Source organism: Camelus ferus, chromosome 14, assembly GCF_009834535.1.
Source record: "Camelus ferus isolate YT-003-E chromosome 14, BCGSAC_Cfer_1.0, whole genome shotgun sequence".
Classification (NCBI taxonomy): Eukaryota; Metazoa; Chordata; class Mammalia; order Artiodactyla; family Camelidae; genus Camelus; species Camelus ferus.
The window spans coordinates 22,026,748-22,039,118 of NC_045709.1; the positions used below are offsets into that span (position 1 = coordinate 22,026,748).

The following is a 12,371-nucleotide window of genomic DNA, read 5'->3' on the forward strand; positions in this document are numbered from 1 at the left end:
AGTTTCTCCTCTGAGTAAACATATGCCCAGAGCAACTATTAAGCTACAGTGAAAGCTGAAGTTTGGGGAAATCAGGAATCAAAATATGAAAAAGAAAACAGAGTAACTTCAGTCTAGCTCAGGACTTCCTGTGCTGAAGCCCCTCTAGTCACCGTCTCGCTGGCCCTGGCCCAGAGTCTTGTCCTCCCCAGGAAGGCAGGCACAGGAGTGGACTGGCAGCGTGGACCCCTGGCCGGGCACCCACTCATGTCTCTCTTGGCAAATGTGGACTTCACCTTGTGGTCTCTGCTAGCATGAGGCTCATGGCATCCCTCTGAGGGCAGGGACAGCCCTGGGACATGTGAATGGAGTGGACTCTGGGGTGGGAGTCAGGCTGACTAGCCGGGGCTCTTCCTGATGGTTCCCATACAAGGACCTTGGGTTGGAGCACAGCTGAGGGTCTCCACTTGCATCTCAGGACATCTGAAGCCCACCCCAGAGGATAATCACAGGGGTGGGAGTGCAGATAGACAAGCGTGGGGAGCTGGCATTTCCGAAGAGGCTGGGGTCCAGGGCAGTCTGAGGTTGGGAGGTACTGGTCCCAAGTCAAGTATCATTTCCAAACTTCATTGATTAAACATTATCCCTTTAAAGACCTGAGACGAATTTAGGGTAGAGCCTGCCATCTCCTTAATGGAAATAGTGTGGCCTGGGCAGCTCTGCTTGGAGGGCAGCCTTCTCCATGTTATGTTCTGGGTGGTTCCCCTAAGATAGAAAATTCCAGTCAAGAATCCTAGGACAAAGGCAGGGGTCAAGCTGGTTGGATGCTGATGCTGATGCTGATGCTGGTGATGAGGATGGTGATGATGATGGTGATGTTGAGGATGATGGTGATGATGCTGATGATGATGATGAAGATGATGATGCTGATGATGGTGATGAGGATGGTGATGATGATGGTGATGTTGAGGATGATGGTGATGATGCTGATGCTGATGATGGTGATGAAGATGCTGATGCTGATGATGGTGATGAGGATGATGATGATGACGGTGGGCTCACAAATGATTCTTCCTATGTTGCTCTAGTTCTCTTGTTTTGATTATCCTCATTCAATGACACTCACTTGTGCAGAAAAGACAAGCGTGCACAAGTCTCCAGCAGAAGCCACAACCCGTGTCTATTTGTTATTTGTATATATGTCAATATCACACATTATTAAATATTTAATGAATAACAATAGATGCTGTATAATAAATACTATTACTACATATTTATTACATAATATTACTAAATAATATTATATAAATCATATGTAATCACATGCTCCTCCAAATTTCTTCTTTTTTTGCTAATAAGCCCTCAGCCAGGATCATGAAATAGGTGTCAAGGTTACCGTATTAGCAGTCACCTTCAAAGTCAGAACACAGAAAAGATCCCCAGATTGGGCTGTTCCCTGGGACAAGGTTTTCCTTTTCCCCAGACCAAGTAGCGGCAGAGACTTCTGGGCATTCAGGGGCCCTGCCAGATTTTTCCTTGCCCCATAGGGGAGGGGGCTGCAGGACAGCCCTGGGAGATGTGAGCAGGGGTGGCAGCAGCAGAGGTCCTGCTGAATGGAAAAGGAGAGGGTAGACCCTGGAGTCCAAGGACCACCTGTGGAGTGGACCTGAACGTCTCAAACTGGGTCCTCCATCCTCAGCTCCGTCCCCTGCTACGAAATGCAGTCTGGGTGGTGGCTTCTGTGACCTCAGCCCCAGTAGATGGAGTCTGGGATAAAAGCCAACGCTGTCGCAGAGGAGCAGTCAACTTCCACCCCACGGAACTTGCACTTTCATTGCAGAGAGCTTCTGGCTGGTGTCTGATGGCCGACGCTTTTGTAGCGAGAATGAAAACCAGTGTAATACGAATTCAACATCGACCTGGAGACCGTGCTCAGCACTGGACAAGACAGCTGTAAACAGACATCCTCCGCGCCGGCTGGGCTTGGTACCCAAACGGTAAAGCCGGACCCGAAGGGCGTGGGAAAGGCACGAAGATTCACGATGTCCAGGATGGGTGATAAGAGAAACAAGCATTTTGTGGGGGGTGGAATGTTTCTGTCCTTTGGGGGGCATTTTGTGCTGCACCACGGGGCTTCCGGCCAGGGCAAGTCAGGAGGCGGAATCCGAAGGTGGTGAGACTGGCTGGAATGTGCATCCTGACGTTCCGACTCTAGCCGCTGACATCGGCTCGGCTCTGCCGCCCGCTCGCGCCGCAGAAAACGCCGCAGCACAAAGCCGGGCCGGCCGCGAAGTGGGTTAGCGCGTTATGTAAGCCCCGGCGGGAGGCGAGATGGTCTTTTCTGCGCGTTCCTCCTGCAGCGGCGGCGGCGGCGGCGGCGGCGGCGCGGCTCGGGCCGACTCGGAGCGCGGGGGCCGCGGGCCGCGCTGACGACAGGCTCCGCCGCCGTTTCCATGGAGACGGGCGGGCGCGGCGCGGCTGTCAGCGGCGGGCGCGCGGCCGCGGGGGGCTGCCGGAGGAAGGCGCGGGCCGCGGCCGGGACCCTCGCGGCAGACATGGACTTGCATTGTGATTGCGCCGCCGAAACGCCGGCCGCTGAGCCGCCGTCGGGGAAGATTAATAAAGCGGCTTTCAAACTGTTCAAGAAGAGGAAGCCGGGTGGCACCATGCCCAGCATCTTCGGGGTCAAAAACAAAGGGGACGGGAAGGGCGCGGGGCCGGCGGGGCTGGTGAGGAGCCGGACGCACGACGGGCTGGCCGAGGCGCTGGTGCTGGAGGGCGGCCGCCGCGAGGAGCCGCGCGCGGGCGGCGGCGGCGGCGGCGGCGGCGGCGGCGGGGACGGGGCGCGGCCGGGCCCCGCGGCCCCCCGGGCGGCCCCGGGCGGCGCGGGCCCCGCGGCCGGCGGCTCGGTGGCCAAGTCGCACAGCTTCTTCTCGCTCCTGCGGAAGAACGGGAGACCCGAGAGCGGCAAGGCGGAGCAGGCCGACGCGGGCCAGGCCGGCGGCAGACAAAAGCGGGGGCTGCGGGGGCTCTTCGGCGGCGTGCGCTGGCGCAGGAAGGACCGGCGGCCCAAGGACGCGGCGCCCGCGGGGCGCGAGGGGGCCCCGGGCGGCCTGGCGCGGCCGGGCTCGCTCACCGCCAGCCTGGAGTGCGTCAAGGAGGAGGCGCCCGCGGCCGCGCGCCAGCCGCACGGCCCCGGCGCGGACGCCCGGCCGGAGCCAGCAGGTGAGCCCGCGGCTGGGGAGCCGACGCCGGCCGGCGCCCCGGGAGAGGGCGCCGCGGGGCCGGGGCGCGCCGAGCAGCCCCGCGCGCCCCCCGAGCCGCGCTCCGGTGAGGGCCGGCCGGGCGAGAACGCCTCCGGGCCCGGGGACGCGCCGGCCGAGACTGCGCCCCGGGCCGACTCCGAAGGCGGCCGCGCGCCCGCCGCCCCTGACCCTTCCTCGGTCGATCCACCCTCAGACCCATCGGCCGATCGTATTTGTCTGATGTTTTCTGACGTGACTTCATTGAAAAGCTTTGACTCTCTTACAGGCTGCGGAGATATTATCGCAGACCCCGAGGACGAGGCAGGTCCCAGCTGTGCCAAGCATGCCCCCGGGCCAGGTCAGCCAGCCCCCTCCAAAAAGACCCCGGGCGTGGTGGCCTACCAAGGAGGCGGGGAGGAGATGGCGAGCCCGGCCGAGGCGGACGACTCCTACCTGCAGGAATTCTGGGACATGCTCTCCCAGACCGAGGACCAGGGATCAGGGCCCCAGGAGGGGGCGGCCACTGCTACCGCAGCGCCGGAAGCCCCGGTGGCACCCGAGACCCCCAGAGACGCCAGGTGTGCGGAGGGTGCCCAGGACGCGTCCTCGGTCAAGCGCCGGAGGCTCAACCGCATCCCCGCGGAGCTCCCCGCCAAGGAGGAGCCCCAGCACCCGGAGAAGGAGCCGCCGGAAGGCGCCCACAACGGTGACGAGGGCCACTGGGACTCCAGCGCCCCTGGGCCCAAGGAGGACAGCTCGGGCGGCGCGAGGAAGGCGGGCCTCCCCCGGGACAGCGACAGCGGCGACGCGCTCTACGATCTCCACGTGGAGCCCGAGGAAAGCCCCTCAGCCCTTCCCTCCGCCAGCGAGGAGGCGTCCAGCTTGTCCCGACTGAAGCCTGTGTCCCCGGGCACCATCACCTGCCCGCTGCGGACGCCGGGCAGCTTGCTGAAGGACTCCAAGATCCCCGTCAGCATCAAGCACCTCGCGACCCTGCCATCCAGCCATCCGGCCGTGCACCAGCAGCCAGCCAGGAGCGAGATGCCCAGAACAAAAATCCCGGTGTCCAAAGTGCTGGTCCGCAGGGTCAGCAGCCGGGGCTTGGCCGGGACCACCCTCCGGGCCGCGGCGTCGTGCCACGATGGTGCCAAAAAGTTGTGAGGTCTCCGAGGCCAAGGTGGAGGGGCCCCGTGTCAAGGAATACAACTTTCCCTGGAAACCACTTCGGCAAGTTTCGCTTCCCGCTCAAGAAAGGCTTTTCCAATAGGCCCTGCTCCCGCGCCTGCACCGAGGAGGTCTTTGTGCCGCCGGCAGGGGCGGGACACACTGCAGAGGGGAAGCTTCACGCGGGCTTCTCCCCTCAAGATAGATCCCCGAGAATTATTTTCAAGCACCCTTTTTCCTTTTTTACCTTTTTTTACAAATCTTTTTCTTTTTCTTTTTTCTTTAATGCACTGAACACTCGGAAGTCACCTTTACTTGCCTTTGCAGAAAGCAGGACTTCAAACCTAAATGCGCATCAGGCCGTGATATTTGTCTGTGTCAGGGTCCAGCGGGCCTGGAGGGACCGCCGGGAGAACCAGAGGGGCCCTCTTCTTCCTGACACGTCCCTTCCTTCCTTCTTTTCCTTTCCAGGAAAAAAAAAAAGACCCTTTGCTGTATCACTGTGTGGAAAACACCTACGGAACTGAAAGAGACAGGTATTTACCTGATGAGCAGAGGGATCGCTGATTGGCAGGAAACCTGCCGACTTTCGGTTGCTAGGTATGCAGACAGGCCTTTATCTACCAACGATGGAGGAGAGTTTGGGTTTGCTGGGTTTATTTAGATCATTTGGGGAGAAATAAAATGCTCAGCAGAGCAGGGTCCCCCACCCCCACCCCACCCACCCAGTGCAGAATTCAGGATCAGGGGAAGATTTCACTAGATGCCAACAGACACAGTGCTTCAGCATTTATAAGCTGTAACCTCTTCATGTGTAGATAATACATACTTTACAGATTATCCAGCTGTTAACATTTTATAATCTGTCCATAATCTCGAGTTTAAAATCTGGTTTTGTAGCTAGACATGAAAACAGGTCCCAAACCATTGATGTTCTTTTAGGTCCTATAAACCGAAGCAATTCTGTTTTTGTTTTAGATGGGTTCTCTGGCTTTCAGTGCAGGAAAAAAAAAATCTATTGTGTTGATATCCCAAAGGAATGGTTCTGCCTTGTCTTAGGTAGGAGTCTATTTGCTTCTCACCCTAGACCCTGGTTTTCAGATCTTTTACCTTGGTTATAAAATTTTTGGAGTCAATCATTTCTCAGTGTGGGGAGTCCAAAACAAGGAACACATAAAGAAAAACCATAGAAAATGTCGTTTTGCCTGTCCTTTGACTTATGTTTTATAGATTTAGGACTGAGACATGTATGTTCAGAATATGGCACTTGGGAATCTTATGCATAAGAAGTATCTTGTGCCAAGATGATTTTTGAAAAGTGGTTTACTTACATGTATGTTTCCTGTTATTTTAGATGAAGCTTTCATTTCAGAAAGGGTTACCAAATGCCATGATAGTTTGAATGATCAACTCAATTGGTTCCTAGAATGCTGTTAGGGTCTAATGATTATATAGTATCCTCTGTGAAATGCACTTCAGCGCATTTAAGCAAGAGACCAGAGCTTCCACTAGGAGAGAATTCATGGTATCAGGAAGATGAGACGTTTTCCAGTGCAGCTGCACACACGTAGAAGACATACACACTTCTGGATGACTCTCATTTTCCGGAGAGATTCCCTAAGTAGTGAACTGATTTTACATGCTTTTTAAATTTGTTCTCTGTTTTGCAAAGGAAAGAACCAGGCAAGTTAAGTACGTGAAAACCTACTTTAGCAATCTGAAGGAAGGAACGAACAGACGTCAAAGGAATACAAATCTGAGGCCACAGCACAAAGCAGGTTGTTTTCCATTTCAAATCTGCAGTGATTCCATTAGAAGAGGTGGTAGAGATTTGCTGAATGTCTTTATTATTCAGATGACTGGCTTTTATTGCATCATGTCAGATCTTTAATGTTATTTCAAAGTAGTGCTTTGATATTTAATTGCCTTGGGTCTATAGATGAGGTCCTGTAGGCAGACAGCCTTCAGCACTCAGAGTCTACCGCTAGGAATTCATCCAGCAGCCCACACTTCATGTGCTCACGCACGCAGCTGTGCACAGCTAACAGACAAAGGCGTTCACTGTGAACTTGGAGATATTTTAGGAATCAGTTCTGTCTGGAGAAGGGGATTTAAATTGGATTCAACACCCATAGTACAAGGTAGACTCAAAATATGGTCATTTCCCCGTAGTGAATGGAAAGACCGTAAATGTTATTCTAGGTGTAAAACAAAGGATCTTTATTTTCTTCTGGTTCATCTTCTTGCAAGGGTTCCATTCTTCTCTGCATGAACCCTAACAGAGTTATATTAGTTCAACTGTTCAGTTGCACAGGGAAGGGAGGAGGACCCGAAGGACTGATGAGAATATTGTCATAGGAAAGGCAACCTATTTATCTATTTTGTAAGCCCTGGAACAAACTATTCTTGCCTTCACAGTTTGGGACTTATTTCTGCATTTACACCACTGTGCTGTTTTCTTTTTATAAGTAAAGGAAAATGTCGGCCAAGTCTACCTTAATTTCCCCTTGCCTGCCACTTAACCAGTTACACAAGATTTAAAATACTTTCTTTTCATTCTTTTTGCCATATATTTTCTGTGTTTTTTTGCTCTCTCTCTCAGAATTACACCTGCACCTGTCAAATGAAGGATTCAGACAATAAATTAAATGGCCTCAATCATTTGATGGGAACTCAGGACCAGTGCAGGAAGGTGTGTCTTAACCTTTTCCAACCACAGACAAGGGACGTAGTTGCCTTTTTGTGCCAAGGGCTACTTTCTCTCATTCATGGAGATTGTTTTCTAGACTTTTAATAGATTTACATTCCAATTAATGTGTTCTCTGATTTGGCCATATTTGCTGATTTTTTTAAGGAAAGCGTTGGATACGGGCTACCTATGATTCTGAGATACTTGGTTGATTAATTCCCTGTAGTCAAAGAGTTGGCCAGATCATATGGGAAAAGGTCCACTCAGTCGTTGGCCCTGAGTTCATCAGTCAGTGTAATAGCTTTGCACAAAGACAGCCTGACTTCAATACCTGCGCTCCCCGAACAGTGTAACTTGCACCATTCTGCTTCAGTACTGATGCTTTTGTATTTCTGTTAGCACCAGCGAGGAGAAACTGCTGACAGCCTTCTGAATAATCACAGGAGGAAACAGACTTTTATTATCTCTCCTAATAACAACAGAATAGAGAACCACTAAGGACTTCCTTTAGATCCGTTTCCCACAGATTATCTGCCTACTTAAATGCGAAGTGTGCGATGTGGTAGGAAAGTGATGACTTATTGAGTTCAAAGGGTTTATTCATTAATCTCAGAAGTAGTGTTCAGGTATTTGCACTGACATGATTCTTCACATGACCTTTCACCTACACAAAAAGTAAATCATCAAAAGGAAAGTTACCAAAGTAAAGAGACTGTATCAGATACCAAGATGTCTTTGGCTGAGCTTTTCTGAGTTCTCGCTGTTTACGTCTTGGTCAGGTTAATTTCCAGCAACTTTTTACCGTGAACTTTGTACGAAGAGATTGGTTAGGGTAGCTTTCTGTCCTCGCCCTCGGCCTCTGCCGTGTTTGTGCGGTGCCCTCGGGTGGCAGTCCGGGGCTGCTGCTTCTGGTGTTTGTCTGTTTTCACATCTTCACCGTGGAACTCAGTCCCCGCTTGTAGTCACTGTAGGTTTCTCTCCTGAATTAGAACTATGTGGACATGGCCCCCTGTGCTTGGCTTCTACTGAGCATGTCCCTGGACAGTCACATAGACTTAGCTCCACTTATGATTGTTAAGAAGTTAATCCAAGGATTTTATACCCTTAAATAGAAGGAAAAAGCATCACCATTGTGTGTATTTAGCACCACTGAGGGCGGCCCATTAGAAGGACCTGGATGAGGGTGAAGGTAGAGCTCAGGGGTAGAGCACGTGCTTAGCAGGCACGAGGTCCTGGGTTCCATCCCCAGCACCTCCACTGAAAAAGATAAAAAATAGAAGGACCTGGATGAAACAAGAGGAGAAACCCAAATACCACCTTCCAATCCCATTTCCCTCCCCCGATGCAGGCAGACAGGGAATACATGGCACAGGTCTTGTTTATTCTTCTTTAGGAGTTTTCAGTTCTCTATGCACAAGTACTTAGAAAGCAGTGGGGACCCTGAGGCCAGTATGGCAGCTGGAGTCTCATGTGGGGAAGCGCAAGGCCAGCATTTCCTTTCCGAGAGGAGGCGGCTGTAATGTTGTCGGGTGGTGTGGGCGTGCGGCCCCTCCCCCAGGGCAGGGATTGATCCTGCGACCCTGTCCTGCCCTAGAGAGCCTCTGATGACTCATGGCTGTCCTGGAGCCTTCTCACAGCCTTCTCACTGTGATGACCATTGAAAGGAGTCAGTTTGTTGCAACAATAGCCACTTACAAGGAACGTTATCTCCCTACAGATAATGTTTCAAAGGAGAGATTCAGAAGGGGAGTTTCATGATTATGGAAAGGAACTCCTTTTCAAACCGAAAAACAGAAGATTAAAACAGTCACTAAGCCCCAGCACTGGAACTGGGCACATTTTATGACTGATACTTGCTTTAACTCAATGCACCACGTATTCAGGGGCATAGACTGTACCTAGGGCTTCACAAAACCCCGTTCCGTTAGGAGCCCCCAAGTAACTGCGCTGGAATCAAAGATTCTTTGTAGTCATTACAAACCCCTTTATTTTACTTTACCTCCTTTTATTTTGTATTTTTTGCTTGTAGTTTGTGGGCTGGAGCAGAGTGGCGTGAGATTGGACAGGGGTAGTGTCGAATAGGTCACGCAAAGCCCTCTAAAAATAATCATTGTAACAAGGCTGACCGTGTGCTGAGTGCTTGCTCTTGCCAGCCTCTCCCAGGAGCTTTACAGGTGCTTAGTGCTCTCAGCAGCCATGTGGGTGAGGCGACGCTATGTCCCTAACAGGGCACACGTACTTCATCCTTTCTGTTTGTTCCTAGTCTATTCCATCCGTCCGTCTGTCTGTCTATCCACCCAGTCTCCGGGACAGGGATATACACTCTTGAGTGACTTACAGTAATACCAGAGCTGATACCAATACTGCTTAATCTCATCACCAGCTCACTCTCAGTAGGGAAAGAGCTAACGCATGCCTCACGCAGCCGAGGGCTGACGCGCCCATCCTGGGGGAAGGCTGCCCCTGCCTACCGTTCAGAGACAAACATCTGCCTCTCTTTGGAGGAATCCTTGCCTTCGTGGGATTGACTTCAGCAGTGTGGACGGAAATCTCTTCCGTTGTCATGGCGATGCTCCTTCCCTGATGGGGTTTCAGTCATTCCGAGCACGTTTTGTTTTCCCACCTTACGCCCAGGCTAGGCTGGTTCTGGGTGTTCTGTGTTGTCTGTTTGAATAGTAGGGAGCGGTGACCCCTCCCCTTGACACAATTCCAAACTGCAGGGGAAGCTCCTGTCTCTGGTCTTGAATCCTTGCTTAGATGTTCTGATTCGTTAATTCCTTCAACTAATATTTACTGAGCACCTCTAAGTCAGTCACTGTGAATTTGAATATTTTATATTTAGTTAAAAGAACGGAACATAAACTTTGTGTTCAAGCCGGGATGATGCTCTGTGTTCTCTGTTATAGTCCTGTTCGCAGGAACCAGGCGAGGTGGGTAGCACTCTAGTCTACAGAGGAAGAAAATGAGGAAAAGGAAAATTTTTGTCCTAAGTCACTCATTTAATAAGCAGAGGACAGAATATGAACCAGAAATCTAGCTCTCTGGCTCATGCTTTAATTATAAATCTTTTTTAGCCTTGTGAATCAGTTTTTATGCGACTTGTTTTTGGGAAGAAACTGATAAAGGTTCTGAACGGCAAAAGCCAAATCAGATCTGTATGATTGTGGACACCACTAAAAGTTCGACCGTTTTAGTTAAAAGTGAACGTGGCTTTTTGAAAAAATTACTTGCTGGTTGTTGTACATACAAGTCTTAAAGGTAGATCTCAGAGCTAGCAGGGTTTGTTTTTCTCACCTGGCAAGTCAAAATCTGGGGCCATGTTCACCAGTTAGTTTAGAGTTAGTTACACGCTAGCAGGTCTGCATGCAGATGTTATAATCTGATGACTGCTTTGTCAATAATGAAACAACCAAAGCAGTTTCAGCAGTGAATCTGGCAGAGTTTCCTTCCACTCTGTTATTTGGATGCCACTCTCTGTATTTAAGGAAAATCACTTTGAAATTGCATTGCACAATTAACGAGGTTATTTTGTTCATATATGGGCTGCCTACACTTGGTAAAATGCTTTTTTGATGAGATGCAGTGAAAGAAGTCAATAACAGGTGGTCCTTCCACCAAATTGTAAACTGGGATAATTTTTGTCAATTATTCAGTAATTGGGTAGAGTAAATTTCTGCACTATGTGAGGAAATACTTTTTTTTTAATAAAATAAAACTGAGGTCACTGATTATTGGAGGCATAATAAACGTCTCAGACACCTTCCTGGGTCGTTTAGTAAACTAAAGCAGGAAATGCTACGAATACCCGGTCACGTTGCACAGGGGCCTCGAGTTGACACAGAGGAAATGCTGGTTGTCGTGTCGTGAGATGAAATGGACCGGAAGGCTGGGGGAGGCTGTGAGCCTTCTCGGACAACTACATCTCAATGCTTACCCCCCCACACACAGTGACTTCTGAGTAAAGGCAGAGGAGCTCTAACAGAGTCATATTTTGCATTTTGATCGCTTCCGGGATAAGTTTAACTGAACTTAGAGGATTTGATGGTGGTATTTTTTTTATCAGGAATATCAGGGAAAATGGCTCAGATGTTATAGACAAAGTGAGTTCCTGTCCTTTCTTCATGGGCTGCAGCTGCCTGCCCGGCTCGTTGCTAACTTCTGGTTTTGCCCAAATTATTTATATGAAATATCGCAGTGTCATACAGGGAATTGCAGGTTGTTTGGGAATAAAGACAAGGAAAACCCAAACGAGTCCGTTTCTGTAACTAGTTTTTCTGCAAGTTGGCGTGTCCCTGAGGACAGGCTGTGGGCTGCGTTATTTTTGTGCACAGGAGGGAAGCTGTTAGTAGAGTGATAGATATTATTTTTGTAATAGAATGTTAAACGCCCCCAAACATCACAAATTGTCCCTAGAACTACTCTATGTTTTTAAAACTTGTTTTAAAAAAAGGGTTCTAAATAGCAATAGGGTCTTTTCTCCTTTCTCCACTCCAATGGTTTAATGGGATAAATGAACCAATGTTTATATTTTTAAACCTGTAAATATTTTATTTTGGGTATTTTGTATATTTGTTGAGATACTTCCATTGGGTGCATACGGACCATCGTGCATGTTTTTGATAGTCACTCTTTTCATGAATGTGAGAGGCTTGGACTAATAGCACTTTCCTTGTTTCATTCAAACATCTTAAAATGAACATAAAGCACTGCCATTTTAAATGTTGTGTTTAATTCAGTCAATAAATTTTGTTGATCCTTTACATTGAATGTGAATTCTGTGGGTCGTTATTTTTCTGGGATAAATTTTATTTCCAGCCTCTTCAATTTTTAGAATTTATACTAATGATAATGATGATGATGTAATAATTGTGTGTGGTGTTGTGTGTGTGTGTGTGGGGGGCTGTGTATGTGGTATGTGGTGTGTGTATGTGATGTGATTGTGTACGGTGCGTGTGGTGGTATGTATGTGTGTGGCATGGTGTGTATGTGGTGTGGGGGGGTGTGGTGTGGTGTGTGTGTGTATGTGTGTGTGTGTGTGGTAGAAAGACCAGTGGGAGACCCATATTTCTCGCACACTTTATGAACAACTGAAAGTTATTGTTTGGCTGGAGCAGTCGCCTTTTGAAAGGCTTGCTCGTTGTTGTAACTCTGGTCTGATTTCCGAGCCCTTCTGCTCAGAACACCTCCATCCTCTATAACCCTCCGTGAGCCCAGCTGACCTGCCGAGGCTGCTAGCGAGCAGTGACGTGGAGTCTTTCTAGAGAACTGTTTTCTGGTTTTATTTCATTTTGTTT

The 12,371-nt window shown here is 49.8% G+C and overlaps 1 protein-coding gene across 1 annotated transcript; it reads left to right on the forward strand.

Annotated features, from left to right (window-relative positions):
* The first annotated feature begins 1,824 nt into the window (after positions 1-1,824).
* On the forward strand, positions 1,825-11,844 carry AMER2 (APC membrane recruitment protein 2). The gene is made up of 2 exons (XM_032496434.1): positions 1,825-3,204; positions 3,511-11,844. The coding sequence occupies exons 1-2, from the start codon at positions 2,433-2,435 to the stop codon at positions 4,383-4,385; spliced, it is 1,647 nt and encodes a 548-aa protein (XP_032352325.1). The 5' UTR covers positions 1,825-2,432; the 3' UTR covers positions 4,386-11,844.
* The last annotated feature ends 527 nt before the right edge of the window (positions 11,845-12,371 follow it).

What these genes read in the sequence shown, in the direction of transcription:
- AMER2 (XM_032496434.1), top strand. Translation starts at nt 2,433, where the DNA reads ATGGAGACGGGCGGGCGCGGCGCGGCTGTCAGCGGCGGGCGCGCGGCC. An exon ending in CGCCCGGCCGGAGCCAGCAG is followed by an intron (nt 3,205 to 3,510) that starts GTGAGCCCGCGG and finishes ACTCTCTTACAG; the next exon opens with GCTGCGGAGATATTATCGCA.